This window comes from Dermatophagoides pteronyssinus, unplaced genomic scaffold (genome assembly GCF_027571235.1).
Source record: "Dermatophagoides pteronyssinus isolate colony J.1.1.1.1 unplaced genomic scaffold, Derpt_VIB-CSIC_2022.12 sq0010, whole genome shotgun sequence".
Taxonomy (NCBI): Eukaryota; Metazoa; Arthropoda; class Arachnida; order Sarcoptiformes; family Pyroglyphidae; genus Dermatophagoides; species Dermatophagoides pteronyssinus.
Genome location: NW_027461534.1, coordinates 22274 through 49636, shown reverse-complemented (window position 1 = coordinate 49636; position 27363 = coordinate 22274). Strand labels below are relative to the sequence as shown.

Genomic DNA, 27363 nt, shown 5'->3' with positions numbered 1-27363 from the left:
TCGTATATATACGAAAATGTTATATTCAGGTTTTTATTGAATCAAGTTTTGTTTGTTAAATTTATAGCTGCAGCAGCAGCTCATATACAATCAATATTATACAAAAAATAAAACACTCCCTCAAATAATATGGCCATACCATTACGACGATGATGATGATAAAATTGTTGAATGGCGCGCTTTATAAATAATAGTGAGTCATTTTTTCTTTGAAAAAAGACTTACCCACATTTTTTTTTATTTTATTCTTTTCATTCATATTTTTTTTATCTTTGGACGCATGCGTATCCGGAATTTTTTTTTTTTTTTTTTTTGTTATAAAATAAAAAGAGAACATTCGAAATAGACATGCGTATTTTTATCATATTTAATCAATTTGAAAAATATAATAAGCGACTATTTCGATCTTCATCTGATCTGTATATACACACAAATGGAAATCAAATGTTTTAACATTTGAACTTTTTTTTTTTTAGTTCATGTCACACTGATGCATACATGAGCGCGAAATAGTGTGGTTAATTATTTTGGCGCCAAATTTTTTCTTGTGTGTTTGATATTTTGTTTGTTTGTGATTTGTCCATCAAACAGCAACCTGAAGTTACCTTTTTTTTTCAGTTTCATCATTTAACATTGTCGTGATTTCATATATATCAATAATTTCGATTTTTATCTGAAATTTTCTTATTCAATCTCATTTCATTTATTTAACAAACAAACAAAAATGTTCGAAGCTAAATTGGATCGTGGTATTGTTTTGAAAAAAATTCTCGATGCTATTAATCAATTGGTTAATGAAGCAAGTTGGGAATGTACATCATCAGGAATGTCATTACAGGCTATGGATACATCTCATGTATCATTAGTTGCTGTTAATTTGAATGGTGATGGTTTTTCCAAATTTCGTTGTGATCGTAATATGGTTCTTGGAATGAATCTTGTCAAGTATATTTTCTTTTAAATTTATTGTTGTTTTTTGATTTTCATTATTTTTATTTATTTATCTAGCCTTTCAAAAATACTTAAATGTGCCGGTAATGATGATAAAGTTACTATAAAAGCTGCTGACGGTGATGACAAAATTAAATTGATTTTCGAAGCACCAAGTAAGTGTCAATTTAAATTCTATTTGATTTTTATTGATTGACATTTATTTATTTTTTTCGCAGACGAATATGAAGTATCTCAATATGAGATTAAATTGATGAATTTGGATGCTGAATATCTTGGTATTCCAGAAACCTCTTACAATGTAACAGTAAAAATGCCTGCTGCAAAATTTCAACGTATCTGTCGTGATCTAAATCAGATTGGTGATGCTGTAACTATTTCCTGTACAAAAAGTGGTGTTGATTTTTCAGCCACTGGCGATCTTGGCAATGGTAGTGTTTCATTAAGCCAGAACAGTTCATTCGATAAACCGGAAGATAATGTAACCATATCGATGCAAGAACCATTATCACAAACATTTGCATTGAAATACCTTAATCAATTTACCAAAGCAACACCACTTTGTTCACAGGTTACACTTTCATTATCACCCGATGTACCATTGGTTGTTGAATATAAAATCATTGAAGAAAATGAAGAAGATTCAAAAAATGAAATTGGTCATATTCGTTATTATTTGGCACCAAAAATCGATGATAATGAATAATTTATTCATTCATTTTTTTGTATTTTCATATTTGATCCACATAAATAGATTGATAATATGAGAAAACAAACAATAATTTCCACAAATTTTAAAAGAAAATTGTCATTCTTTTTTTTCATCTTATTATTAATCATCATCATTATTATTATTATTATTAATCATAAATACTAATTTACTAATGAGGACTAGAACAACAACAACAACAACAATGAATATTTTTTTTTCAAGAAAAACAATTAATGAGTAACATGAATAAATGGATGAATGTTGTGGATAACAAAAAGAAAATATTATTAAAGCCAACAAGGAGAGAGAAAAAAAATTTGAAATATTTTTTGTTTTTTATACATTAGATTTTTTGTTTAAATTGTTATATTCAAATGTTCTTGTAGCATTTGATAGATATTCATTTGGTCTTCTGGTTTTAATTGATAAATAAGATGTAATATTTTTGTTGGATTAGGTGCCCGTACAAAGCTATAGATATAAACATTAACAAATGATGCCATTAGATATTGACAATCAAAACGATCAACTAGACCGCCATGACCGGGTATAACATCACCAAAATCTTTAATTTTGAATGCTCGTTTAAAACCGCTAGCAAAAAATCCACCAAACGGTCCAATAATCGAACTAAACAATGATAATGCCAATGAATGTAATACGAATGGATATAACGAAATGGTTTGTGGTAAACCAAACTATATTAAACAAAGAAAGAAAAAATCAGTTAAAGAATTCTGCCATCAACATCATTATATAAACAAAATATTACAATTTTGAAAATTAATTGCAATGTTTCCGGTAAACAATATTCAGTCAATTGAAATAATTTTGATGGTGTACATTTGAATATACGTTCGATTGGATCATATGATTCGATTGGACAGACAAAAAATTGATAACTACACAATAAATACGATATCTGTATGTAAAAAAGAGTGAGAAAGATAGATTAAATTTTTCAAAAAAAAAAAAAAAACGATAATCATTCAATAAAACATACAATCATTCCCAAGAAAACAGTCGATATAACACCACCAATAAAACCTTCCCAGGTTTTTTTCGGTGATAATTTAATCAATGGTGTTTTACCAAAAAAGAATCCAAACAAATATGCCATTGAATCATTGATTACAATCATTGATACTGGAACAATAAACCAGATTAAACCTTCGAACATATTCTGTATGATTAAATATGATTGTGTAACAACAATCAACAATGTAACATGTGTCCAAGCAAACTGTATTTATAAAATACCAGAAAAAAATGAAATATTTCTTTATGATTGCGACCAAGAATTCAGTATTCACTTACCAATGAGAATTGTCGTAGATAATATCGTTTAACTAAACTAAGTACAAACCATACAAATCCTATAACATATAATGTAAATGAAATGAAACGATGATATGATATCAAAGGTTGCATAATATTCTATAATGGTAAAAGAATTATCAATTTTAAAATTTTTTTTGACAACATAGGAATACACTTACTGGTTGTTTCAAAACCAAAGCAAAATATTCAACTAAACTTTCAGCATAGAAAAAATAATTTGATGTTATTAACATATACCATGATAATGAACGAAACCATGGTAAACCATGTACACGATATACTGAATAACCGATTGCAATAATTTCTTGAAAACATTTTACTTGAATACAAAGTGTCTAATGATGATTATTATTATTGGTACAGAGAAAAAGAAAGGATATTATTACAAAATGAATGAAAATATTCATTTGAAAAAAAAATCATACCAATATCATTAATGCTAATGGTCCCCAATATATAACCAAACCAAAACCAAATACCATCAATAATGTAAATATTGATCGTACAATATAATTTCTCCATCTATTTGGTAATACAGCCAACATATTATCCAAAAATTGTACAGTTTTATCCGATGATTGTGGTAATTCTTTAACTAAATCTTCAATATTTGATTCATCAATTAATTTATCTTCACCATCTGAATCAACATTATCGATACTTGGTTTTCGTATAACATTTGAATGAGATTTTTGTTGTTGTTGTTGTGATGATGATTGTGATTGTGTTGGTGCTGGTGGTGGTGGTGGTCGATCACCACTTTGACGATTAATTAATGTTGTCATAACGATAATTCCTTTTGAATGGACAAAAAAAAGAGTTAATAAAATTTTAGCCAAAAAAAAGGTTTTCAGAAACTGTTAAATTGTTTAAATCGAATGTCACTTTGATCCAAGATTTTTGTTTAGAATGTTGGTTGAGTTCTTTTTTCGAGAAAACATCCAAAACAAACTAAACCATAAATCTATCTATATGATTCTTGTCAAAATATTAGTGAGGGGAAACAAAATCTATAGATGTGCTCAGTAGAATATGAATTATCCAGAAGCTATATAGCCAAAAAAAAATATTTATTTGGATAGGAATTATCAACAAGAAGGAAGACATCACTCAAAAAAAACAAATTCTCTATACATAAAAATCACAGGATTCTATATTTTTCTCTGTTTGTTGTTGTTGTTGCTCATGAAACGAATAATGAAAAAATCATCAATTTACCTGATCATCGATCAATCAATCAGATTATAAATCATTTCTTTTTCAATTATCATCATCATTAATGTAGGGAGAAACAAAAAGAACAAAATATCAATATCACTGAACTTTAGTTTGACGAAAGAAACCAATAACAAACAAAACTAGATAGAATCAATAAACAGAATTTAATGATGATTAAGAATCAAAGAATAATTGCATCGTCGTCGTCGTAGTCTTCGTTGTTGTTGTTATCTTTATTGTCGTTGTCGTCGTCGTTAGGTTGTACCTGTATGTATGTTGTGCGCGCAATATCAACGAAAACAAAATAATAAAAAAAAAACACACCATCAACACACAGCAACAGTCAAAGATAGAGAAGAAATTAAGAGGAAAAAAAAAATAAAAATAAAAATAAAAGCGAACAGCACTGCACACATGTGTGGCCGGGGGATTTTTTTAAATGATTCGAATTGAATCGAATCAATCGATCGCGATCGATGGTTTTTTCTCTATTCTTTTTCATCTTTTTTTCCCGATATTTTTTTTCTTGTGATTGATTAGTGGAACAGTGAAGATGAATTGTTTGATGATTCGCTAAACTGTTCAAATAAAAAAAAAATTATCAATATTGATTATTTTTGAACAAACAAACATCAACCGATAATATAATCTGATGATGTTATTTGACAAATTTTTTTCCTTTTTTTCATTTTGCATTTAATCCAAAAAAATTATCAATTCAATGATAAAATCAATTGAATGAATAATCGACTGATCGATTGTTGTTGGTGTATGAATCGATTATCATCATCATCATTATCACTTTATTAATCAAGCGAAGTGACTTTTATTTCATTAACATTAAATCTGATAAATATCATTATCAGTATTTTGGTTATTTGCAACCAATGTGTGTGTGTGAGGGAAGATAAAATAAATACAAAGATTAAGACATCAAACAAAAATTATTTTTAATCTTATTAAAAAAAAAAATTTTATCATTTTTTCTTTCTTTTCCTAAATGATGATGATGACAAGAAGAACAAGACCAAACAAACAAACAAAGAAATTAGTAAGAAGAAGATATTTGTTTGACATTTGTACATTGATTGTGTTTTGACTAATTGTAATGATGATGATGATGATGAAATAATAATGATGAATGTTAATATTAAAATAATAATAATAAAAAAAAAAATTTGTAACACATTAATGATTTGTATAATAAGATGATGTGTAGGTGAGAGAGAGAGAGAGTGAAGATAAAGATGACAAAATAATTCATCGAAAAATAATTACAAAGTTGTTTTTTTCCACTCTCTCTTCTTTGAAATCTTTTTACATTGACAAAACAAATTAATAATTCGAATGGAAGAGGAACAAAAAAATAATAGTTGAATTTCTTAATTTAAAAATCCACGACAACCAACCGATCGACATAGGCAAGGTATTTTATTATCATCTTCAATTGGAAATTTATAATCATAGGTAATCTCTTGTCCAACTTCAATCAATTGTTTTGAATAGATAACAATTCTTTTCTGGCCTTCAACCGTTATTACTTTGGCATAACAATTTGGCTAATTTGATTGAAAATAATAAAAATAATCATTGAATTATTGTTCATTTAAAATTGGCAAAAAAAATATACTTACATTACAACTATGATTAATAAAACGGGCAACATTACCACAATGTGTAGCATCAATAATTGTATCCGAATCAATTTTAAATAGATAAGAACTACCTTCATTTAGATATTTTTTCTCACGAATTTCAGCTACCATTGGTCGTATTCTTTGTCCAATATATTCGATGACCATTTCATCTGGTGGTATTGGTTGCATAGCAAATAATCCCCATACATGAATCTTACTACGTGCAAATTTTACCTGTTTTTTACGGAACTATTTTATGGAAAATATATGTTAATTAATTAATTAATTGATACAAAAGACTAAAAAACCGGACAAACCTTTAATTGATTTAATTTAAGAAGATCCGTATGATAACTGGATGCTTGTTCAACTAAATTATAAAGTCGACGTTGATTACGAGCTTCTCGTGTTAATTGCTGTGTGGTAACAATTTGTTTTGGTCGATTTGTATCTTCCATTTCATTACTTGCAATCGGTATGTTAGCAATATGATGCATCTTTTCCATACGATCTAATTTATAATAGCCTTCACAACGTGCACATCCAGTTTCATGAACACGAACAAGATTATCTTCTTTACGTTTCTTTTTTGGTGGTTGCCAATAGGTAGCCGGATGATCAACCCAATGAATATCATTCAACCATGGTAGATTACTATTATCTTCTTCGAGAAGCTGATGATATCGACGTTTAAGATAGGCAATCTCTTCCAATTCCAAACCAGTATGAAGAAATTCAAATAGAATTGCCTCTTCTGTTTGTGAATTACGTACTGGAAATGTAATCGGTGGCGGTTCAGGAGTTGTTGATTTATTTTCATCAATAACCATAAGATTTTCCGATGAAATTAATTCCGGTTGTTTGACAGATTTACGTTTTGCTTTTCTCCATTCGGATGCAACAGCCAATACACTGGGCGTAATATTCTCATCGGTAACAATTTCATCCTTCTTCTTTCGTTTTCGTTTAGGTTCAGCAGGAGCTGTTTTAGGCTGTCGTTTTCTTTTACCATTAACTGTTAATGGAGATAATTCCGGTCTTTCTACGATTCGTCTACAATAATTATGTTCCAGATTAACTAAATCGTTTAGTGATAATGGCAACGAATGTTTTAAATCTGGTGACTGTTGTTGAGATCGTGAAAAATCATCACCCGATGTTTGTTCAAACCATGATGCAGCAAGTGAAATAAGCGCTTCGGATGCTTCAAATTCTTCTCGGGTTTTTGAATTCTTTATATTGTCAAAATTCATTCCATTAAGGCTCAACGATTCTCGACGTCTTAACTCTTCTTCACATTCCTTTGTTTCATCCGCTGAACATGTACGACTTGAATCCGAATCATAAGCATCATCATCATCATCAAGATGTTTTGCAGAAATGGATTCATCATCTATTCCATCTTGAGTTGAAACGGTTACCTTAGCTTTAGTTTCATTCACTTTGTTTTCACTTATTTTTGCAGTCAATGAAGATTTGATAGAAGACTTAGTTGACGATTTTGTTGTTTGAGATTTTTTCGATAAAATTGAACTGGCAACAGATATAGCATCAGCAATTGATGATGCTGCTGCGGCTGATGACGATGATCCTGAGGCATCTGATTCTTCAGGACCAGATTCTTCTTCAGCTGAAACTGAAGCAGAAACCGATGCTGATGAACCATTTTCTTCTTCTGATTCTTCATCAGATGACGATCCAGATGTGGATTCAGAGGAAGATGATCCTGATTCAGATTCTGAACTAGATGATGATGATGATGACGATGAAGACGAAGACGAAGACGAACCAGAAGAGGATGATGATTCAGAAGATGATGATGATGAAGCGGATGATGATTCTGATGATTTATCACTACGATGTCGTCGATGATGGCGACTAGGCAAACTGTCTGAGCTAATTGAAGAACGTTTACGTCTATGATGAGGTATTCGATGATGAGGTCTACGTCGAATAATTCGCCTTTCGTCAAGATCATCATCATCATCATCCGATATGTCTGATAGTTTATCATCGACAGGTGATTTTGGTTTAATAATTTTTCTTTTAAATGATGGCATTTTACCCATTGCAGCACGTAATCCACGACTAACACCATATTCTAAATTTGAGCTATTAATTTGATGACGATGACGATTTTGGATGGAATTTTCAAATATTGGATTAGTCAAAAAAGGTAGATGAATTTCGGCAAGTTTGAATGGTGGTTCACCGACTTTATTATTATCACGATCACCACTTATATTATTAGTATGTATACCATCCGAAGGTAGATGATATTTTCGTTCAGAATCTTCCCACCATTGATCAAACATTTTAAATGAAAAATTTTCGACAATTTTCTTATAAATATCTTTCCGTAAAATTTCTTTTAAATCTTTTATCGATGCTTTAAGCGTATCATCAAGTAACTCTTTAATAATATCTTCATTTGATTTTGCAATACGTGAACGTATATCATTTAGATCGAATGACGGTGGTATGGAAGATATGGAGCTTGTTAAAAAACTATCAAAAAAACTAAATGCAGGCTGTGCCTGAAAGCTATGATACATAAATTGTGGAAATAATGAATTTGTTATTGGATTATATGAATCAACTGAAGCAGTTGCTGTTGATGAATTCCATTGTGCCATCATTGTAGATAGATCATTATAATTCATTGATGTTCCTGCTGCAATTGATGTTGTCATCGTTTGATGATTATTTGTAATCACAGAATTATCTTCCAATTTATTATCACCACTGCTCAATGATGATAATGACATTCTATCATCATCATCATCATCATCATCATAATCGACATCTTGGTTATGACGTTTTTTGAACATCGTTTCATTTGTCTGATTTTTATCACTATCTTTATTATCAATTTCTTTAGTAACCTGATGCCATCTAAGATATTCGGAAGCTGAAACAAATGGTGATGGTGGTGTTCCTAATATAGCATCGGAATCATCAATTTTTTTCTGTGAATTTCGTCGATGAAATGTATGTTCATGATTATTCAATATAGGAGGCAGTGGTGAAAAGTTTGGATCTTGATTATTATTAGAACCATCGGGAAAAAATGATGCAACCATCCCAACACAATTTTTTCGCAACAAATTACTAATACGCTTTTCTAAACTTTCACGAACAGGACTTTGATTACCTGAATCTTTTGTATCACTAGTTTTCCAACCGGTTGTTGTACCAGGTGTAGATATTGTATCGAATTGATTTGTAGTATTGGTTGATGATGGATAAAATGTTTGATTATCAAACGTTGAAGGTGTTGACAATGTAGTTGAATTAAAATCGGTTGAGACATCATAGGAACTATAATCAGATGTTTTTGTTAATCTTGATTTAGTTGGATCAAGTAGATTTGGATCGATAAAATTATTTTCATTAACATTTGTTAATGAATTAGCCGGTGGTGGATTGACAATTGATTCATAAATTTGATTAATTTTTTTAGCTAAAAAAACAAAACACAACAATTATTGCATTCATTTCGAATGATGATGAAGACCGCGAAGAAAAAAAACTTACCAAAAGGATCGAAAAATACATTAATAATATTGCCCATTAATGATGTTTGATTTAACTTATCGACACAAGCTTTTGCACCCGATGGTGTCATAAATATTATTTTGGCTAAGCCAAGATGTTTGTTAGTTTTAGGATGATAAAATATTTCAATTTCTTCCATTGCATCGAATTTTTTCAATTGATCTTCAAGAAATGATTTATTGATATTATCATTTAGATTAGTTATGGATACTTCGATCGATGGTGGTGCTCCAACATAATTTTTGTCAATCTTTAATTTTTTTTAGATGAAAAAAAAATTCTCATAAGTTTTAGATAAAAATTGAATAAAAACACAATTACTTTGAAACGAGGAATAATCAAATCAGCTGGTTCCCTGAGATTCCAATGTAATGATACATGTTGACGAGGATCTTTAACAATAATGGCCAATTCTTTCTGTTTTTTTTAATAAATTCGAAATTTTTATTACGAAAAAGTATTTTTTTTTTTTGAAATTCAAACTTACCGATGAAACGTTACCATCATAACGATAAAGTTTTGGAGCTCCTTTTTTCAGCATTGGATCGCTAACCAATTTATAACTTTTATATTTTTTCTCCTGTTGTGGATGATTGATATTAGGCAACGTTGGTGGTGGTGGATATTGCTGTGACAATAATTGTTGTTGTTGATGATGTTGATGATGATGAGGCTGCTGTTGATGTTGTTGAAAGGATGGAATCGGATTATGATGATTTGTAGCATTCGATTTATTATTCGAATGATGATGTTGATAATGATGGTGAGCATCATTTTGGCGATTTTGTTGTTGTTGTTGTTGTTGATGATGATGATGATGATTTAAATTTTTTTCATTCAAATCCTGATGTGGATGATGACGAATAATTTGATGATGATGATTGATTGAATCTACATTGGTTTTCGTTGTTGTTGTTGTTGTTCGATTTTTTGGATCAAATTTTATCAGATCATTTATCGAATCATGAGTAATATTATCTTTATGATGATTATTATTATTATTATTAGTCGAGCATTTTTCTTTTGTTTCATCTTCAATTAATAGATCATTTGCCGATTGATTACTGATTGGTGATGATTCGGATGATGAAACTTTGGTCATAGAAGCCACCAATGAATCGATATTTCCATTCATTTTTGTATGAAGAAAAATCTTTTAAATTAATTATTCCAAAAAAAAAAGTTAAAGAAGAAAAGTTGGAAGAAAAAAAAACGAAATTCGACAATTGATTCGAATTTTTTTTTCGCCAACCAATCCAAAACAAGATTAAATTATTAGGCCATTTCGATTATTATTATTATTATTATGGGAATTCAATATGTTGAAAGAATTTTCATTGAATATATTCGAACGATTCTTGATCAATAATTATTTTCGATCCAGAATATCCAATAACGCTTAGGCCGTGGTCCCACTTGTAAAAACTAACAAACAGACTAAACCGAAAAATGCACTGTGGAAGTAGAAAACGGGAAAAGTTTGCGATTTGACAAACTTTCGAGTTTAACATATCAAGCAAGCATGATCCGGCAAACTAGTTTTTTTAGTTTATACAAGTGGGACCGCCGCCTAGAAATAATAGGAAATAAAACAATCTTGAAGATTCCAGGAAAGAATTTTAATTTATTTCGTATGATGATAAAGATGATAAAGATGATAATATCGATAAAAGATTAGTAAAGAATTTGTAGAAAGAAAAATTTATCATATAATTTCATTGAAGAAACGAAAAAAATGGTGAAAAGTGCGAGTTTTTTTTTTGTTTTATGTTATGTGTGTGTGTGTGTATTGTGGAAAAACCTTACACAAATACACACACACACAAGGAGCTCAATAAATTGTTTCAATCATATTCGATAGATGACACTGAAATCGATTCTATTTTAACCTTTATGGTTTTTTAAAAATCTTTACGGTTACAATAGATGATAATTTTGGGTTAAAAAAAAATTAAAAAAATGGAAAATCAAATGATTCAAAAATGTTTTCAATTTCGAACCGATCATTCAATGTTTAGATTGAATGATTCAACGGATCAAAATGATGATCAATTAATTGAATTGAAAATTTTACAGGTTTGTTAATGGTTTTTGTTGGAAAACATTTTTTCATTTCGATTAGTTTAGGATTCAGATAATCAATATTCATCGATTACATGGCCAAGTGCCGATCTTCTTTGTCGATTTATATTGACCAATCGTTTGGCTTTCATTGGTAAAACTGTTTTAGAGCTTGGTTCGGGTACTGGAATCTGTGGTATTTTGGCAGCAAAAATTGGCGCCAAAGTTATTCTAAGTGATCAGAAAATTGAAACATTCGAATTAATTCATAAAAATGTTAATCTTAATAATGTTGAAGCTCAATATATTCCATTAGATTGGAGTCGAAAAATTGATTTGATTAATGATCAAATTCCTACCAATATTGATTACATAATTGGATCGGATCTTTGTTATGAAGATGAACAACAATTTGAAAAATTATTACTAACAATTGCATTTTTGATACGAAATAATCAACAAACATCAATACCATTCTATATGACATATCATTTTCGTAGCTCTAATTATCATATTGAATGTTTACTTCGAAAATTTAAACTTCAATGTAAACTATTGTTTCATAGTGAAAATTTAAAAATTTATTTATATGAAATTACATTGATATGACTAATCACAAGAGAGAAAAACGAATCATCACTAAACATTCATCTTTGATGATTGGTTAACAATTTTGAATGAATAATTTTCACTACATCATCCAATGATTTGACTTGTTTACTATCATCCGAATTTAATGGCAAACGTTTCGTTTTGATACCAAGTTTTTTACATTTTGATACTGTTAATTCAATGATTTTTCGACGATCAACAATACCGCCAATAATGAATACAGTATCCGAATCGATTGTTATCGATTGATCAATCGTATCGGTTGCATGTGGTGATAGATAAATGATTTGTTCATGATGAAATAATTCATTAAATGATTCGTTATGAAAAAATACATTCGGATAATTATGACGATGTGATGGATCAAGAAATTTATTCAAAAATTTTACTGTTGATTGGCTTTGTGACAAACCGGTAATATGAAGATTAAACCAATTCGTTCGAAATTCATGACGATTTCGATAAATTATTCGAATTATTTGTTCGGCTAAATTTTTACATTCTAATGATGACATATAATTATCGAATGTAACATCGAATACAATGTTCGATACGAATGGAATCATCGATAATTGTTTTCGCATACGAATACGATCAATACCAGCTTTACATATTGGTTCAATCAATGCCTGGCCATCAAATGATTCAATTTGTCGAAGTTGTCGTAGATAACGATATCGTGCACGATTGGATATATCAAGCCAACAAAGACGACGATATTTTTTCATTTCAATTAATTGTTCAAGATAATTGAAATTTTTCAATGAAATATTCATCGGAACTGAAGCCGGTTCCGAATAACGAAGCCATTCAATTTCAGTTTGAATTAATTTTCTTTTAGCTCGAGCTAAATCAGAATATTTTCGAATAAACATATTAAACATTTTTGTTGATACATTTCATTTGGAAATTTTTTTTTCAAATTAAATCAGCTGTCATTTTTTTAATTTTTTTGAATTCCAATGCACAGTTACGTCATCTGGATGCGAAAATGATGGATAAACAAAAAATTCGGAATGTCTATTTTTTTTCTTCTCTTTGTTTTCATTGCTGAACAAATCAAACTAAAACAACAGCAACGAAATAGGGGAAAGAAAAACCGGCTATCATTTTCTTGTTTGATTTGTATGGTTGGGTAATGATTATTCATCCATCATATTTGATAATTACCCAATCAAGATGGCAATGAAAAATTTTCCATTGAGACTGTCATCATCATCCGTAATAATTATGTCTTCAGATCATCATCATCATCATCGCACATTTTTCTATCCTACATCAGACTAAATACCTCTAATATCTTGACAAATGATTGAAATATGATACGAAACAAAACAAAACTTTTAAGAAAACAAAAAAAAATCAATATTCAATCAGTCAATCTTATCCAAACATCTTTTTTTTTATTTAATTTTTTTTCCACAACGATCATCATCATGATCGAAGTATAAAAATTTGCCATCAAAACAATTATCTTCTATACAAACAATGAGCTCATCATAATCATTCATCAACTATCGACGCATATCATTACCAAACAAAAAAAAATTTTAATTTTTTTTCCTTCTTCATTGACGAATTTTTTGTTTTGCAATTGAATTTTCAATTTCGGAAACAAAAACGTCATCTTTTTCTTCCCCCTTTTATATTTCCAAAGAAAAAATCATTCGAATCCGAATTACAGTAACAAAAAAAAAATCCATTACATTCATAAGTGAACAAAACAAAAACAAAACAAATGGAATCATCAACAAAATCAAATGGTGATTCAAATTGTCCATCAATACAACGTCCATCATCAACGTCCGAATCATCAACAACAAAAATTGTAAATAATAATGATCATAAATTAATAACAATACCAGATGGTGCCGAACAGCTACAATTTCAAATTGCTGGCCATTGTTTCGGAAAAAGTAAACATAAATGGGGTATTTTAAAACATTCAAAATCTGGTGATATATTGAAACCTGTTTTTGATAAACGTAGTCGTCGTGAACAATCATTTTATGAAACTATTTTCAATAATAATTCAAATTCGAATAATGATAATAATGATTGTTTAACTCAACTACGAAAATTAGTGCCTCATTATAATGGTCTATTTCATGATAAACAAATGAATATTGATTATATACGTTTAGAAGATATAACTGCCAAAATGATTAATATATCATTATTAGATGTTAAAATTGGCTATATAACATATGATCCGGAAGCAAGTGATGAAAAACGTCGTGCCGAAATGAATAAATATAAATATTCAAAAGATCTTGGTTTTCGAATATTAGGAATGAGAGTGAGTGTTTTTTAATTTTTCAATAGAACTTGGTTTTAATGATTTTTTTTGTTTTCAAAAAAAAAAAAAAATAGTATTTTGATCGTTTGACCAATGAATTTGTTGATAAAAATCGTGAATATGGATTACAAATAACAAAGGATAATGCTTCTGATGGTATGGGATTTCTTATATGATGTTTTAATGTTTTTAAATCTAAATTTATTTTTTTTTCTTAGCATTATTATTGTTTGCTCAAAATGATCCAAACGTATTACGACAATTTGATAATCATTTATGCGAAATTGAAAATTGGTTCATTAAATATAATGTACGACGATGGAAATTTTTATCATCATCAATATTGTTTGCTTATGGTATGAAAACAATCAACAACAATGACAATGATAATGATAATGATAATGATAAACGTATGACAATTGTTAAAATGATTGATTTTGCACATGTTTTCCCTAATGATGATCAAGAATTGGATGAAAATTATCTATTTGGTTTAGGTAAATTACAATTTTATATAAAATGTGCTATAAAAATTTGTGAACAAAAACAACAACAACAACAATAATGAAAAAAATTCTTTGTATCAAAAGCAATCGAACAACAAAACAATATCGAGTGAAAAAAAATCGAAAGAAATTTTATTATTTCATTTTAAAATAATTCTATATAGGATATTATATTGCCATAATTTCAAAAAAAAATGATAAAAATAATTGAAAAATTGAATATAATTCTATTGTTTTGTTTTGGTTTTTGTCATTGAATTTACTAAAAAAAATGGAGCGAAAAAACTGGATTCATCTAAACATTTTGTTTTTTTTTCAGCCAATAAATTTTTCGTTCGAATCGAATCGAACAATTCTAATTCATTAGCCAAAAATCAAGATCCAATTCACGGCTATAAGGCATAATCGATTGATTAGCTTTTGGACATGGATGATCCAAATGATAAAGCCATGTACGATTACCATTGAAAACATTCAATGATAATTTATATAATTCATTCGACAATAATGATGATGATGATGATGACAACAATGATGATGGTGATTTAATTTGACGATGAAAATGTCGGCTCCAATGACGATAGAAATCAGTTTCGTAATAATTTTGTAAATTTGAAGATAATGAAGACAAATTAATTGATTGATCACAGCGATTAGTATTGATATTATTATTATTGTTAATATTATTATCATTATCATTCAATTGTGCACCCAGCAAATCGGTATTACGGAAATAATCCAATATTTCAATATCATCAGAAATTATTGTTGTATCATGATCATTATCTTGATCCAAATTCAAACTTTGCTTTTCAAACGGTTGTTGTTCCAAATGAAAAGATTTGATTGCTTGTTCAATCTTAGCCGGAATATCATCCACAGCCATTTGAATTTGTTTTAAAGCCAGATTTAATTTACGAATTTCTTCAACAATTTCTTTTTGAAAATCATCCGTTTTTGTTGTTGTTGTTTTTGATTGTAATGAATCCGATTGCTTTCGTTGAAGATAACGATCATAAAATAGTTTAGTCATTTCCATTGGATCACCTAATGAATCAAAATTATCCAATGAAGTAAAATCATTTTCATCCATCAATGATGACTGAAAAAGAAGAATTGTATTAATTTTTTTTAAAAATCAAAATACAAACATGATAATTTCAGAATCACATTACTTACATCTTTAATTGTGCACATTGTTAAAAACCTATTTTTTTGGCCTCTGCTTTACTTAAAAAAAACTTGAATTCAATGAATCAAATGTTGATTTACTTGGGATGCTCGATGAATAGAAAATAACCTAAAACGCATTAAATTGGGGTAACCAAAATCAAAGTTCTTTCATGGAGATAGATCGATAAATATTTTTTTTATTTTCTTTATTTTACATGGACAAAAATGTTTTTATCAGTAAACGATTGCAAGATAATCATTTGACTTTTTTTACTCACAAAACAAAAATGTGTTTTCCTCTTGACGATAATAAATATATCTCAACAACGAAAAAAGATGTCACGTATTTACTTGATCACAATGAACGCATGCGTGAATGGAATTTTGTTCGTTCAGATAAGATGTTACCGAATGTGAAAAAAAAATCAAATTTTTTTTACCGGCGCAAATTGTAAATTAAAATTTTTAAAAAAAAATTTACCGACCATGATTGTATTTTGATCATCAAAAAGATCAAATCTAAGGTTATAAGTATTGTATTTTTAACAATGTTATTCGGACAACAACATTTATCAAAGTTAATTGTTTTATTTAATTCGATTTAGGTTTCACGACGACCTGTCGGAGGAGGATACAAGAAAAAAAAGACAAAAATCAAGCCAAGTCATCATGACTTTTGACAAAAAACTTGGAAACAAGATTTTTTCAATGTTAAATTGTATTAGATTTAGGAAAATTCAATTAGATGATGATGGTGGTATGTGTTAATTAATTAATTGGTTTTCCGATTCGGTTACTACCATTTTCAACAACTACGACGACGACGACTGCCACCACCAACGGATCGGATCGAACAAACGGTAAAAAAAATCATTATTAATTCACAACAATTTAACCCGAGTATAAAAAGGGCGATAGATGTTGAGTACAAAAATGATTTTTATGGGTATTTGATCCGTTTTTTTTCTCGTCGAAACCGTTTTTTTGTATTTGTTTTTTGTGATTTTTGTTTGTTTTGTTCTTGAAAATCGGTGTTGCTATCCGAAAAGAAAATCTGATATTTCAGTAAAAAAAAAATGATGCTCCTTTTCCTTATGACTTTGTGCCTGACCAGCACATTAGGTATGGAAATTAAGAAAAAGAAAAAACATTGCTAAAAGTAAAATTTTTTTTCCCTGTTTTGATTTAGGCTATGCCGATGTTAAAGATGCCAGTGGACCATCATCAAGTGCAATGCCATTGATAACAACATCAACAGAAATGTTATCACAACCAATGTCCAGTGTCCAGCCAGTATCCGAATCATTAACAGCATCAGCAATCAGTTGTTATGTTTGTAATTCAAAAAATGATTCAGCATGTTTTGATGAGAAAACATTACGAAAAGATCATATCCATGAATGTCATCCGATTAATGGTCAACAAAGTATTGGTTGTTGGCGTTTAGAACAATGGGTTATCTATGATCAAAATGCGGGTAAGAAGTTATTGAATTCAATGATTATCTAATGAATTGAAGAAAAAAAAACCAAAAATATTCAATTTTTCTTATTTATGATTTTAGAATTGAAAGCTCATGATCGAATTATTCGTGCCTGTGCATATAAAAAACAAGATCATAATTGTATCTATCGTAGCGGTTTTGGTGGTATGATTTCACATTGTCTTTGTAATAGTACTGCATGTAATTCAGCAATGACAATGTCATCTATTACACCGGTCAGCTATTTCTTTACATTATTATCAACATTGTTATGTTTTGTAACTATCAAATCTTTCTTTTAATTGATTGATTTGTTTGTTTGAGAAAAAAAAATAAACCTGAAAGATGATTGATTTACCGCTGTTTGTTTGTTTGTTGTTTGAAAATTACAAAAATATAATTACAATTTTTCACATCCCCTTTCCCCTGTTTAGCGTATACAAAAAAAACAAAGAATCTGTTAATTGAAATAAATTTTATTTATTCTCAAGTTTGGTTGATAAAATTGTTTTTATTTACATGGAAAAAAACCAAATTAAATTATTTTCTTGAATTATTTTCTTGAAGCTCGAATTTTCTCACTTATCGATATAATTTTTCGTGATGTTAATCGACGTTTTCTTGATTTATCGAATAGAATTTGTTCACGAAAATTACATGCTGTTGTTTGTTGAATTGGTGGTTTAGCCGTTTTATTCAATTCATCTAATGATAAAATTTCATATTTTGTTGCTTGAGTGGTCAATGTTTTGGTTTTGGCCAATTTTTTCTTTTCTCGTTTATTCTTCTTCAAAATGTTTGGATCAACAACATTTGTGTCGGATTTTTCAGCTTGCACTGTTGAAAATTCTGTTTCAATTTCTTCAAGAAAATCTTCGGGTAATTTTTCAATTTTCAATTTTTTCTGCTCAACATTTCGTTCCAATTCACGACGTCGTTTTTGTTTTAATTTTTCTTCGATAAAATTTTGAGCAATTTTTTCTTGTTTAAAATTTTCGCGTGCTTCATGTTCGGCAATTTTTTTCGACACTTCTACTGGTGCATCATCATCATCGACATCATTATCATCGAATTCATCAGGAGGATTCATTTTGTGGATCAAAAAGAAAAAAATTCAAAATTTCAAAAAATTTATTTGTTTTTCCACGTGTGAAAGAATTTCACAAGAATATTTTTTCATTCCTCATTTTACCAACATTTCTTGGAAAGTTTCTTTTTTTTCAAAAAAAAAAAATTTGGCGCCCGAAACTTTTCTGAACATAACCTGTAATATTCATTCGACGTGCAGATGAATTAATTTCCTAAAGATAATTTCATTTTTTTAAAAATGAATGTCAATTCGGTTAGATTTATAAATCCGGTGTATGTGTGTGTACACAATGATTGAATTAATTAATCAATTTTTGATCGTCGTTACTTTTGATGACTTTAGAAAAAATTGATGCATTCATTCGAATTAAATGTTTTCATTTTTGTACAATGATTCTCCACAAATTATCATCAATACAATTGTAAAAGTCGTTTAAATTTTAGAAAGCAAACGAAAATAATCGATAATTGTTCATCTCGAAAAAGAAATCGAACACATTGACAAAAAAAAATGACATCATTACGAATATTTAATTATCGACTTTCATTCAAATATTCATCCGGATTATATCTAAGTAAATGGAGTTTAGTATTTTTAAATGTTTTATTTATTGTTACCGATATAATAATATCATCAATAATATGGGTTAATCTTTATGATGATTATCGTCCATTTATGAATCAAACATCATTACATATTGAAACAACGGAAGAATTTAATGATTTGCTGGAAACAAAAAAATTCGGTATCATTTTAATTGGATTGATTATCACTATCGTATCAACAATCGGTATATTTGGTGCTATACAAAAAAATATCAAAACCATTATGGTATATGATGCATCAGTTGGTTTTATTCTGATTTTATTATTATTTGGTTGGAGAAATTATCTAAATATTTTCTATTGGTGGATTACTGTTTTGTTGGCAATATTATTATCATTAATATTATCATTCATTTATATTAAAACTATTCGTAATGAACCGGTTAGAATTCGTAAACAATTATTATTGAATCATGTAAATACTCGTGAAAGTTTTATATTTTAACAAAAAAAAATTTTTATCATTTTTTTTCTCAATTTTAACAAAACAAAAAAATCGTAATACAAAAATAATAATAGAAAAAAACATTCAAACATACACAAACACAATTAATAAATAATTTTTGAAACAAAAATGAATCAATCCCAATCTTCAAAATCTTTATCATCATCATCATCATCCGAACTATCATGATTCGTTTGATTCGATGTTGATATTGTTGGTGGAGGGGGTGGTGGAATCAATGCCGACATATTTAACATTGCTGAATTTGCATCAAATGTTGGTGATTTAATTGTACGATCTGTATTTGATTTATTTACTATTTGTTGATGATCACTACTAATTCCACTACGTCTTGATTCAAGACGTTTTCGAAGTTCAGACATCATATCTAAACCTTTATTATTATTATTATTATTATTCGTTTGATTATTTATAGGTGTTTCAGTCATTGAATCTTCTAATGCATCTTTTTTCTTTAATTTTTCATCATGTTTTCGTTCTTTAATAGTTTTCTTTTTGGGTTTTCCACCGGCTGCTCGAATCGATTCTAATAAACTAGCTCTACCAATTTCAAGTTGTCCATTTGAAATTGAATTCTGTATCCTTGGTGTAGCAATAGTCGTTTTTTGACTTGATCCAACTGAAGGAGATAAAACTGATGAAGATGGCAATGGTGGTGGTGAAGATAAAACTTGTTCATCCAACATTGATGTAGGAGGAGGAGGTGGTGGTGGTGGAGGTGGCGGAATAAAAGGCGTAACACCATTTTCAACAGGAATGGACAATTTGGGTAGCTTATCAACATTAATATCGATTATTGGCTCGGATTGATTTGAATTTGATGGTGCAAATGTAGATTTTGATAATAATGTTAAATCAGGAAGATTTAATTGGTCAGTAATATCTAATTCACCCGTATCTTTAAAATGAAATTCATCGGCTATACCAGGTAATGAAGGTAATTCAGCAGGCAAATCATCAAGTATTTCAGGTTTTGTATGAAAAGTTAATTGAAAATCATTATCATTAATATCAGTTTTTTCCGATATCGATATAGATTCGGAAAATTTTTGTGAATCATTTTCATTTGATTTGATTTTATTTGCTTGTTGGGAAAATTTTTTAGCAAATATTGTTGGACGACCAATTGTGTAGGCGTTTTCCGATGAATTAAATAATAATAAGGAACTAAGACTAGATATCTGTCGCCATGGTATATTCGATTCGGATAGATGATCTGGTATTAATGATTTCTGTTTTTTTTTTGAAGTAGAAAGAAAATATGGACATTCATATAATCATGAATTTTTAAAAAAAATCAAACTTACATTAGGCTTTTTATCATAGATATAGAATTGTGATTTCATTTTCGAATCATCATCATATGGAACATGTGTAGAATTAATAGTTACTGTATTATCTTTATCATCATCATATTTGGTTTTAGCCAAACCAGGTATATCACGATCATTTATGAAAAAACTATCATAAAATTCTTTTACTTTAATCTCACGACTAGGATATTTTGAATGTGAATACAATGTAATCGCTTTCTTTTCATCTTTAAGTAATGAAATTTTCTTTGCACAAATTTCCGTTCGTTTATTAATATTTTGTAATTTAGTTTCGACATTTTTGAATTCTGTATTCAAATGTTTGAATAATCTTTCCGAATATGAATCAATTAATTTTAATCGTTCGGCAATCTGTACAATCAATTCTTCACGACGAAGATTTTCGGGTGTTGCAATAAATTGAAATGCCATAATAAAATCATTTGGAAAATATGATAATGTTCAACATAGAATATGATTTTTCAGAATTCAAAATTGAATTTCATTGAATCAAATGATCAAAATGCGATGATGAAGAAAATTATGAAATTTTCAATCCATTTGGACCAAATGAATGATGCATTTTTTTCATGACATACTATTTCTACACAATCGGATCGCAAAATTCGAAATGGATTTTTTTTTGAAAATTTTTTTTATTTTAAAAAATTATTATTATTATTATCAGTCGTGTATATATTCCTAATGCAAAGTTGAAAATTAATTAATATTTATACATTATAATAAATAAAGAAAAAAAATGTCGAAAAAACAATTCCAGATCAATTTGGACAATCCACATCATCATTCATTGTAACATCATCATCGCTGTTGCCATCGCTATTATTCCAGAATGAATGAATGAAAAAGAAAAGAAAAATGGTCAGATGAAAACTAAAGGAAATTTGAGAGAGAGAGAAAAAAAACTTACTCATCAGCCATTCCATTGTTTGCTAAATTCAATATTTGTGAAAGACATTCACCAAATTGATCCATAATCAAACTTTCGATATTTTCTTCTTTAAGATTTTCAAATTCACCTTCTTCTGCTTGTGCTAACAAACAGCTAGCAGTAGCTTCGAGAATATCATTCGTAAGTACATTGAAAGGATGACTAAAATTAAATCAAAATAAAATGCAAAGTTCAAATTTGAAAAAAAATATCAATAATCGCTTACCAATCGCTTTTAACTTTAACTGGAAGTTTGGATTTAAATTCCGGTCCCCAAACATGCATTTTCGATGCTACTGTTTGTGGTTGTGTTGTTAAACGAACCATAGCCACATCGGCTAAATGCATTAATGTTTTACGTTCATCACTTTCTTCAAAATTTTTACAACCAATACATTTACATTTATCTGAACAAAGAATTTTAGCTTCATAACATTCACAATAATTTTTTAAACAACCACTTCTTTTACAACAACATCCTTTTGTATGACGACGTTCAATATCACCTTGATTACTTTGACCAATTTTCGGATGAAATGCATTCGGATTTCGATCCAAACATAAACGTATTGCTTTTTGTCTTATTTCTTCATTTTCAAGATTATTACAACAGCTAACACAATTACAACCATTACAAAATTCTCCATTAGCAAAACAATCACAATATAATTTTAAACATTGTGATCGTGTACAATTGCATGGTTTTCTTTTTGATTCTTCTAATCCATCAAGTCTAAAAAACAAAACCAAAACAAAACAAAAAATAATAATTGAAAAGATTAGAAAAATTCTATTAAAACTTACGCATTCTTAAGATTTTGAGCTATTTTTGAACGATCCGCAAGTGGTTGATTAGGATTCGGTGCAATTGGAACATATTTTGTAGTAGTTGTTATTATTTCTTGTTGACTATCATTCATTTTGATAATCTGTTTCGGTAACATCCAAACTGATGTGGTATGATTTTTTGATTTATTATTATTCGATGTTGATGTAGTTGTTATTGTTGATGATGGCATCGTAATTGATGCCTGTATGGTAGTAGCCGTACCAGAAATTTTAATTGTATTTGGATTAACTAAAACTTTTTGACCATGACCAACTTGAACAAGATTTGTCGATTTGATTGATGATGATGATGATGATTTTTGTTTTGATTGTTTAATTGGTACAAATTTTGTTGTACCAATTTGTCCAGCAGTTGTTGTTGTTGTACCAACAATTGTTCCTGTTGATGTTTGAATCTGTTGTGTTGAATTGATCGGTACAAAGCTAATATATTGAACATTTTTATTTGTTGTTGTTGCTTGAATTGGACGAACATTAGCCGGTGATATAGTTGATACAATTGTTTTTGTTATTGGAGCCGGTGTTAATGATCGTTTTGATAATGATTGTGATGTTGTTACAGATGTTATTCCACCTGATATTGTTGTAACATTAGAAATATTTGATGATAATGTTGATGATGATGGTGGTAAAATTTTAAATGATGGAATAAATTGTGCTGATTTTGTCGAAGAATTTTCGGCCGGTTTGACTGGAGATAATATAATTAATTGTTGTTGTTGTTGTTGAGCTTGATTAATAGCAGAACTTGGAGCAGCAGCTAATATTGTAGCTGGTGTTGCAAATTGTTGTTGTGGTTGAGAATCATTTCCTTTATTATTATCGATAATTTGCGGATTAATTGATTTGACGGGAGAAGCAACAGCAGCCGCAGTACCAACAATCGATTTTGTCATCAATTGAGTATTACCACCAACATTTCCAATATTTGTTGGTTTGATTGGTGAAAATACTAAATGTCTTTGATTAGAAGTTTGAATTAATTTAACATTTGTCGGATTAGTTGTTGCGGTAGCTAATTTTTGTGCTTGTAACGACGTTGTATCCGATGTTGATGCATTAATAACAATAGGTGTATTGATCAATGCTGTAGCCGGTATTGCTGTTTCGGATATATTTGGTGTAACTAATGTTGCCGTAGATTGATTATTACCCGATTTTGGTAATGATGATTTTTGATGTGTAGGCAAAATATAACTAACAAATGTATTGGCTAATGTTGGAACATTTGATTGACCAGTAGGTGTTGTTATAATACCTTGATTTGAAACAAAAATCGGTTGTGTTGATCCGCTTAGTTTAATCGGTACATTAATCGATACTGGAACTGCTGGTGTTGTTGTTGCTGCTGCTGCTGGCGATGATGATGAAGATGCTGCAGCAGCAAATATAGCGGTTGAAGTTTGTGGAATATTGTTAATCATTGCTGCTGACGTTGATTGTTGTTGTAGCAATTGATTATCAATGACATCAGTCACAATTGTCGAAGGTGATTTTTCTGTTAATTCTGTTATCATCGGGATAATATGTTGTGAACCACTTTCTTCAATACCGGTTATTGTTGATGATGTTGGAACATCGACCGAAGCTAAAGTTACAGAACTTGTTGGAATATTCGATATTGATGGCAAAGTTGTTGTTGGTATTGTTAATGATGTTAAATTAGTATCAGTCATGATTACATTGGATGAAGCTACATTATTATCTATAGCTGTTGATGGTAGAATGTTTTCCGGTATAATCAAATTATTATCGGAATCCATTTTTCGAAATTCTTAACGATTAGAAAAAAACAAAATTTTATTCATTAACACGAAAGAAGCAAAAAAAATTTCAGAGCGAGCATTTTGAAAATCAATCGCGGAGGCGCATTCAATGAATCGAGGGAGGGCATTATTTCGACAACAATTTCATATGTTACAAGTTATCAATCAAAGTTATTTGTGTTTTTTGTACATACCACACACACACCTGAAAACTTTTGTTTTAGCCATCGAATTGAATTTGCTTAATTTTTTTGCTTAATCAAAAAACAAAATCATTTGAAAAAAAATGACAAATCCAAATACAATTCTTAAACAACAAATTCAATCTTGTACACAGGGTAATCCTAAAGATTTTATCGAAAAGTAAGAATCCATTGTTAATAAAAATAATGTAAATTCCATTAATATTTTAATCATTATAGCTTTTGTAAAGTTCTTGATCAAATTTTCAATGAAAATGGTATCGATCTATTGGATAATGTTAAATGTTTTGTTGATGAAAGTAAATATTTTCTTTTTCTGAATGTTTCATTCATCTAATTCGATTATTATTTTTTTTCTGGTTTCAAATAGTTGTCCATGAATCATTTCCATTGGTTAATTCACGTACAGTTTTGAAAACATTATTCGATAAAATTATTATGCTGTCGGATGATCAAATTTTAACATTATTACGTTATATATTGGATAAATTAAATTCACGTGCACTTTCATTTGAAGATCAAGTTGTTTTCATTCGACAAACATTATCACAAATTTATGAACGTAAAAAAAATTATTCCGAAGCTGCTGAAATTCTTGAACCAATACCATTGGTAAATGGACAGAAAGAATATCCAACTGATTTTAAAATTGAAATCTATTTACGTATTGCTAAATTATATCTAGCTAATGGTGATAAAGAAAAAGCTGAAGGTTTTATTAATCGTGCTAGTATGTTACAATCGGATGTTAAAAATGAACAACTTAAAATACAATATAAATTATGTTATGCTAATTGTATGGATTATAAAGGAAAATATTTGGATGCAGCACAACGTTATATTGAAGTATCGAATAAATTTTTCATCAGTGAAGAAGAACGTTATGAAATATTAAATAATGCTATATTATGTACAATGTTAGCTGGTGCTGGTAAACATCGTTCAAGATTATTGGCAATATTATTTAAAGATGAACGTTGTCAACATTTACCATCGTTTAAATTTTTAGAAAAAATGTACCTTGAAAAGATTATCAAAAAAAATGATTTAGAATTATTTGCAACAATGATTAAACCACATCAACAAGCTAATCGTTCAGATGATACAACCGTATTGGAACGTGCTATTATTGAACATAATCTTTTATCTGTATCAAAATTATATAAAAGTATTACATTCAAAGAATTAGGAACATTATTAGAAGTTGATATTGTTAAAGTTGAAAAAATTGCATCACAAATGATATTTGAAGATCGTATGTATGGACAGATTGATCAGATTTCCAATACAATTGTATTTGAACAAACAAATAGTCTGATTACATTTGATAAACAAATTGAAACAATTTGTTTTCAGGTAAACGATGTTGTCGATTCTATACAACAAAAATATCCTGGTTGGATTGAAAAAAGTATTGAAATGTCTTGAAACAACCGGAAATATTTCATTTCAAAATGTGTTTTTTTTTCAATTTTATTTTTGTCAATTACAAAATAACAGATTTTTCTTTTCAATGATAATAATAAAATGATTAAATAATTAACTAAAACAAGAAATTCATTCTAAATATTATTATATACACGATTAACACCTTCTAATTCACCAATTTCATTGATTGCTTCGACAATTTGTTGAAATGATTGTTCAGATATTTCATTTCTTACATAAGGTATTAATTCAACACCATTTTCAATAACAACATAATGATTTGAATAATTTTTTTCAATATATCCTTTAACACGTATATGTGAATATTCATCACCTAAAAACATTAATATTGTATTATCTTCATCATCGATACGAACTTCTTCAGCATCAGCTTCGATTGCAATTTCTTCTGCTTGTTCAAGATCAAAATTCGAATCATTTTTAATATTTTTTACACGTACAACACCTTTTTCTTCGAATAATGATAATGCACGTCCTTCATCGGCAAAACCGAAACCAATTTTTTTCTTTAATATTTTTCGTACTTCATTACGAAATTGATTACGATTATCAACTTCGGCATCGATCACTAATACTGAACCTTCAGGACCAATGATTTCAAGTTTCATTAAAACTGTTTTCTTTTCCAATGATCTTTTAACAGCTTTTTCAATAGTAGAATTTGGCATATTTGCTTTTCGACATTCTTGAATAACATCACCGAATTCTCGATTTAGATTTGGATCAGCACCACCTTGTTTCTGAACGGCTGTTCGAATTTTCATAATTAAACGATTGTAAAGCTGTGATTTTTGCTGATCTTTTGATGCTTTTATATGTTTAATATTTTGCCATTTTGAATGACCAGCCCAAAATGCCGGTGTTAAATGAAATAATCTTTGCTGTTGATGATGAACAATATTCAATGAAATAGCCGATCTATACAATTTTAAACAAGAACTTCGGCCATATAAATGATTGATTATTTGATTAAATGGTATCATCGCTTTCTTATTGAAGAAAAAAAACAAGAATTCTGATCAGAAAATGAAGAAAAAGATAAACTTGAAAAAAAATTCAATTAAAATAACAAAAAAAAACATGCACACATGCAAACAGAATCCATTTCATCATAAATAG

General features: G+C 28.9%; 14 protein-coding genes across 15 annotated transcripts; 6 read left to right on the top strand and 8 right to left on the bottom strand.

The window, feature by feature from the left end:
• The first annotated feature begins 426 nt into the window (after positions 1-426).
• PCNA (Proliferating cell nuclear antigen) lies at positions 427-2622 on the top strand. The gene is made up of 3 exons (XM_027349775.2): positions 427-945; positions 1009-1106; positions 1170-2622. Exons 1-3 carry the CDS (start codon positions 725-727, stop codon positions 1655-1657), a joined length of 807 nt encoding a protein of 268 aa, XP_027205576.1. The 5' UTR covers positions 427-724; the 3' UTR covers positions 1658-2622.
• Cds (CDP-diacylglycerol synthase) lies at positions 1654-4539 on the bottom strand. Its single transcript, XM_027349773.2, has 7 exons — positions 4223-4539; positions 3430-3800; positions 3163-3339; positions 2981-3100; positions 2667-2906; positions 2436-2585; positions 1654-2361 (listed from the first exon to the last, which is right to left on the bottom strand). Exons 2-7 carry the CDS (start codon positions 3787-3789, stop codon positions 2020-2022), a joined length of 1389 nt encoding a protein of 462 aa, XP_027205574.2. The 5' UTR covers positions 3790-3800; positions 4223-4539; the 3' UTR covers positions 1654-2019.
• A 616-nt stretch (positions 4540-5155) lies between these two features.
• Positions 5156-10558, bottom strand: LOC113799181 (uncharacterized). Its single transcript, XM_075821364.1, has 6 exons — positions 9905-10558; positions 9739-9834; positions 9397-9667; positions 6177-9322; positions 5857-6108; positions 5156-5781 (listed from the first exon to the last, which is right to left on the bottom strand). Exons 1-6 carry the CDS (start codon positions 10550-10552, stop codon positions 5605-5607), a joined length of 4590 nt encoding a protein of 1529 aa, XP_075677479.1. The 5' UTR covers positions 10553-10558; the 3' UTR covers positions 5156-5604.
• A 774-nt stretch (positions 10559-11332) lies between these two features.
• On the top strand, positions 11333-12985 carry LOC113799182 (histone-arginine methyltransferase METTL23-like). The gene is made up of 2 exons (XM_027349777.2): positions 11333-11493; positions 11545-12985. The coding sequence occupies exons 1-2, from the start codon at positions 11377-11379 to the stop codon at positions 12085-12087; spliced, it is 660 nt and encodes a 219-aa protein (XP_027205578.1). The 5' UTR covers positions 11333-11376; the 3' UTR covers positions 12088-12985.
• Positions 12045-12974, bottom strand: LOC113799176 (mitochondrial ribonuclease P protein 1 homolog). The gene has a single exon (XM_027349769.2). It carries the CDS (start codon positions 12972-12974, stop codon positions 12126-12128), a length of 849 nt encoding a protein of 282 aa, XP_027205570.2. The 3' UTR covers positions 12045-12125.
• A 148-nt stretch (positions 12986-13133) lies between the features above and the next one.
• Positions 13134-16272, top strand: LOC113799174 (inositol polyphosphate multikinase-like). The gene is made up of 3 exons (XM_075821385.1): positions 13134-14389; positions 14464-14545; positions 14608-16272. The coding sequence occupies exons 1-3, from the start codon at positions 13829-13831 to the stop codon at positions 14952-14954; spliced, it is 990 nt and encodes a 329-aa protein (XP_075677500.1). The 5' UTR covers positions 13134-13828; the 3' UTR covers positions 14955-16272.
• LOC113799167 (uncharacterized) lies at positions 15006-16445 on the bottom strand. 2 transcript variants are annotated; one of them, XM_027349760.2, is made up of 3 exons: positions 16347-16445; positions 16075-16272; positions 15006-15997 (listed from the first exon to the last, which is right to left on the bottom strand). In XM_027349760.2, exons 2-3 carry the CDS (start codon positions 16090-16092, stop codon positions 15251-15253), a joined length of 765 nt encoding a protein of 254 aa, XP_027205561.1. In that variant the 5' UTR covers positions 16093-16272; positions 16347-16445; the 3' UTR covers positions 15006-15250. The 2 variants fall into 2 exon arrangements, with proteins under 2 accessions (XP_027205561.1, XP_075677506.1); XM_075821391.1 differs by having other exon boundaries at positions 16075-16393.
• A 540-nt stretch (positions 16446-16985) lies between these two features.
• LOC113799168 (uncharacterized) lies at positions 16986-18041 on the top strand. The gene is made up of 3 exons (XM_027349762.2): positions 16986-17190; positions 17258-17545; positions 17633-18041. Exons 1-3 carry the CDS (start codon positions 17145-17147, stop codon positions 17851-17853), a joined length of 555 nt encoding a protein of 184 aa, XP_027205563.1. The 5' UTR covers positions 16986-17144; the 3' UTR covers positions 17854-18041.
• LOC113799173 (uncharacterized) lies at positions 17006-18754 on the bottom strand. The gene is made up of 2 exons (XM_027349767.2): positions 18071-18754; positions 17006-18008 (listed from the first exon to the last, which is right to left on the bottom strand). The coding sequence occupies exon 1, from the start codon at positions 18639-18641 to the stop codon at positions 18105-18107; it is 537 nt and encodes a 178-aa protein (XP_027205568.2). The 5' UTR covers positions 18642-18754; the 3' UTR covers positions 17006-18008; positions 18071-18104.
• LOC142645352 (uncharacterized) lies at positions 18735-19840 on the top strand. The gene has a single exon (XM_075821393.1). It carries the CDS (start codon positions 19152-19154, stop codon positions 19689-19691), a length of 540 nt encoding a protein of 179 aa, XP_075677508.1. The 5' UTR covers positions 18735-19151; the 3' UTR covers positions 19692-19840.
• wash (WASH complex subunit washout) lies at positions 19701-21603 on the bottom strand. Its single transcript, XM_075821376.1, has 2 exons — positions 21020-21603; positions 19701-20944 (listed from the first exon to the last, which is right to left on the bottom strand). The coding sequence occupies exons 1-2, from the start codon at positions 21455-21457 to the stop codon at positions 19826-19828; spliced, it is 1557 nt and encodes a 518-aa protein (XP_075677491.1). The 5' UTR covers positions 21458-21603; the 3' UTR covers positions 19701-19825.
• A 78-nt stretch (positions 21604-21681) lies between these two features.
• Positions 21682-24682, bottom strand: LOC113799151 (uncharacterized). The gene is made up of 4 exons (XM_027349742.2): positions 22782-24682; positions 22204-22710; positions 21957-22139; positions 21682-21865 (listed from the first exon to the last, which is right to left on the bottom strand). The coding sequence occupies exons 1-4, from the start codon at positions 24587-24589 to the stop codon at positions 21808-21810; spliced, it is 2556 nt and encodes an 851-aa protein (XP_027205543.2). The 5' UTR covers positions 24590-24682; the 3' UTR covers positions 21682-21807.
• A 40-nt stretch (positions 24683-24722) lies between these two features.
• On the top strand, positions 24723-26347 carry CSN4 (COP9 signalosome subunit 4). Its single transcript, XM_027349743.2, has 3 exons — positions 24723-24955; positions 25015-25094; positions 25166-26347. The coding sequence occupies exons 1-3, from the start codon at positions 24879-24881 to the stop codon at positions 26221-26223; spliced, it is 1215 nt and encodes a 404-aa protein (XP_027205544.1). The 5' UTR covers positions 24723-24878; the 3' UTR covers positions 26224-26347.
• On the bottom strand, positions 26238-27351 carry LOC113799153 (putative transcriptional regulatory protein Tlet_1011). Its single transcript, XM_027349744.2, has one exon. It carries the CDS (start codon positions 27225-27227, stop codon positions 26358-26360), a length of 870 nt encoding a protein of 289 aa, XP_027205545.1. The 5' UTR covers positions 27228-27351; the 3' UTR covers positions 26238-26357.
• Positions 27352-27363: the final 12 nt, after the last annotated feature.

What these genes read in the sequence shown, in the direction of transcription:
- PCNA (XM_027349775.2), top strand. Translation starts at nt 725, where the DNA reads ATGTTCGAAGCTAAATTGGATCGTGGTATTGTTTTGAAAAAAATTCTC. An exon ending in CTTGGAATGAATCTTGTCAA is followed by an intron (nt 946 to 1,008) that starts GTATATTTTCTT and finishes TTATTTATCTAG; the next exon opens with CCTTTCAAAAATACTTAAAT. An exon ending in ATTGATTTTCGAAGCACCAA is followed by an intron (nt 1,107 to 1,169) that starts GTAAGTGTCAAT and finishes TTTTTTTCGCAG; the next exon opens with ACGAATATGAAGTATCTCAA.
- Cds (XM_027349773.2), bottom strand. Translation starts at nt 3,789, where the DNA reads ATGACAACATTAATTAATCGTCAAAGTGGTGATCGACCACCACCACCA. An exon ending in ATCTACGACAATTCTCATTG is followed by an intron (nt 2,907 to 2,980) that starts GTAAGTGAATAC and finishes TTATAAATACAG; the next exon opens with TTTGCTTGGACACATGTTAC. An exon ending in TGCAATTAATTTTCAAAATT is followed by an intron (nt 2,362 to 2,435) that starts GTAATATTTTGT and finishes TGTTTAATATAG; the next exon opens with TTTGGTTTACCACAAACCAT.
- LOC113799181 (XM_075821364.1), bottom strand. Translation starts at nt 10,552, where the DNA reads ATGAATGGAAATATCGATTCATTGGTGGCTTCTATGACCAAAGTTTCA. An exon ending in ATGATGGTAACGTTTCATCG is followed by an intron (nt 9,835 to 9,904) that starts GTAAGTTTGAAT and finishes TAAAAAAAACAG; the next exon opens with AAAGAATTGGCCATTATTGT. An exon ending in TTATTAATCATAGTTGTAAT is followed by an intron (nt 5,782 to 5,856) that starts GTAAGTATATTT and finishes CAATCAAATTAG; the next exon opens with CCAAATTGTTATGCCAAAGT.
- LOC113799182 (XM_027349777.2), top strand. Translation starts at nt 11,377, where the DNA reads ATGGAAAATCAAATGATTCAAAAATGTTTTCAATTTCGAACCGATCAT. An exon ending in TTGAATTGAAAATTTTACAG is followed by an intron (nt 11,494 to 11,544) that starts GTTTGTTAATGG and finishes CGATTAGTTTAG; the next exon opens with GATTCAGATAATCAATATTC.
- LOC113799176 (XM_027349769.2), bottom strand. Translation starts at nt 12,974, where the DNA reads ATGTTTAATATGTTTATTCGAAAATATTCTGATTTAGCTCGAGCTAAA.
- LOC113799174 (XM_075821385.1), top strand. Translation starts at nt 13,829, where the DNA reads ATGGAATCATCAACAAAATCAAATGGTGATTCAAATTGTCCATCAATA. An exon ending in TTCGAATATTAGGAATGAGA is followed by an intron (nt 14,390 to 14,463) that starts GTGAGTGTTTTT and finishes AAAAAAAAATAG; the next exon opens with TATTTTGATCGTTTGACCAA. An exon ending in AAAGGATAATGCTTCTGATG is followed by an intron (nt 14,546 to 14,607) that starts GTATGGGATTTC and finishes TTTTTTTCTTAG; the next exon opens with CATTATTATTGTTTGCTCAA.
- LOC113799168 (XM_027349762.2), top strand. Translation starts at nt 17,145, where the DNA reads ATGATGCTCCTTTTCCTTATGACTTTGTGCCTGACCAGCACATTAG. An exon ending in GTGCCTGACCAGCACATTAG is followed by an intron (nt 17,191 to 17,257) that starts GTATGGAAATTA and finishes GTTTTGATTTAG; the next exon opens with GCTATGCCGATGTTAAAGAT. An exon ending in TATCTATGATCAAAATGCGG is followed by an intron (nt 17,546 to 17,632) that starts GTAAGAAGTTAT and finishes TTATGATTTTAG; the next exon opens with AATTGAAAGCTCATGATCGA.
- LOC113799173 (XM_027349767.2), bottom strand. Translation starts at nt 18,641, where the DNA reads ATGAATCCTCCTGATGAATTCGATGATAATGATGTCGATGATGATGAT.
- LOC142645352 (XM_075821393.1), top strand. Translation starts at nt 19,152, where the DNA reads ATGACATCATTACGAATATTTAATTATCGACTTTCATTCAAATATTCA.
- wash (XM_075821376.1), bottom strand. Translation starts at nt 21,457, where the DNA reads ATGGCATTTCAATTTATTGCAACACCCGAAAATCTTCGTCGTGAAGAA. An exon ending in TCTATGATAAAAAGCCTAAT is followed by an intron (nt 20,945 to 21,019) that starts GTAAGTTTGATT and finishes AAAAAAAAACAG; the next exon opens with AAATCATTAATACCAGATCA.
- LOC113799151 (XM_027349742.2), bottom strand. Translation starts at nt 24,589, where the DNA reads ATGGATTCCGATAATAATTTGATTATACCGGAAAACATTCTACCATCA. An exon ending in GCTCAAAATCTTAAGAATGC is followed by an intron (nt 22,711 to 22,781) that starts GTAAGTTTTAAT and finishes TTTGTTTTTTAG; the next exon opens with ACTTGATGGATTAGAAGAAT. An exon ending in GTTAAAGTTAAAAGCGATTG is followed by an intron (nt 22,140 to 22,203) that starts GTAAGCGATTAT and finishes ATTTAATTTTAG; the next exon opens with TCATCCTTTCAATGTACTTA.
- CSN4 (XM_027349743.2), top strand. Translation starts at nt 24,879, where the DNA reads ATGACAAATCCAAATACAATTCTTAAACAACAAATTCAATCTTGTACA. An exon ending in CCTAAAGATTTTATCGAAAA is followed by an intron (nt 24,956 to 25,014) that starts GTAAGAATCCAT and finishes TAATCATTATAG; the next exon opens with CTTTTGTAAAGTTCTTGATC. An exon ending in TAAATGTTTTGTTGATGAAA is followed by an intron (nt 25,095 to 25,165) that starts GTAAATATTTTC and finishes GGTTTCAAATAG; the next exon opens with TTGTCCATGAATCATTTCCA.
- LOC113799153 (XM_027349744.2), bottom strand. Translation starts at nt 27,227, where the DNA reads ATGATACCATTTAATCAAATAATCAATCATTTATATGGCCGAAGTTCT.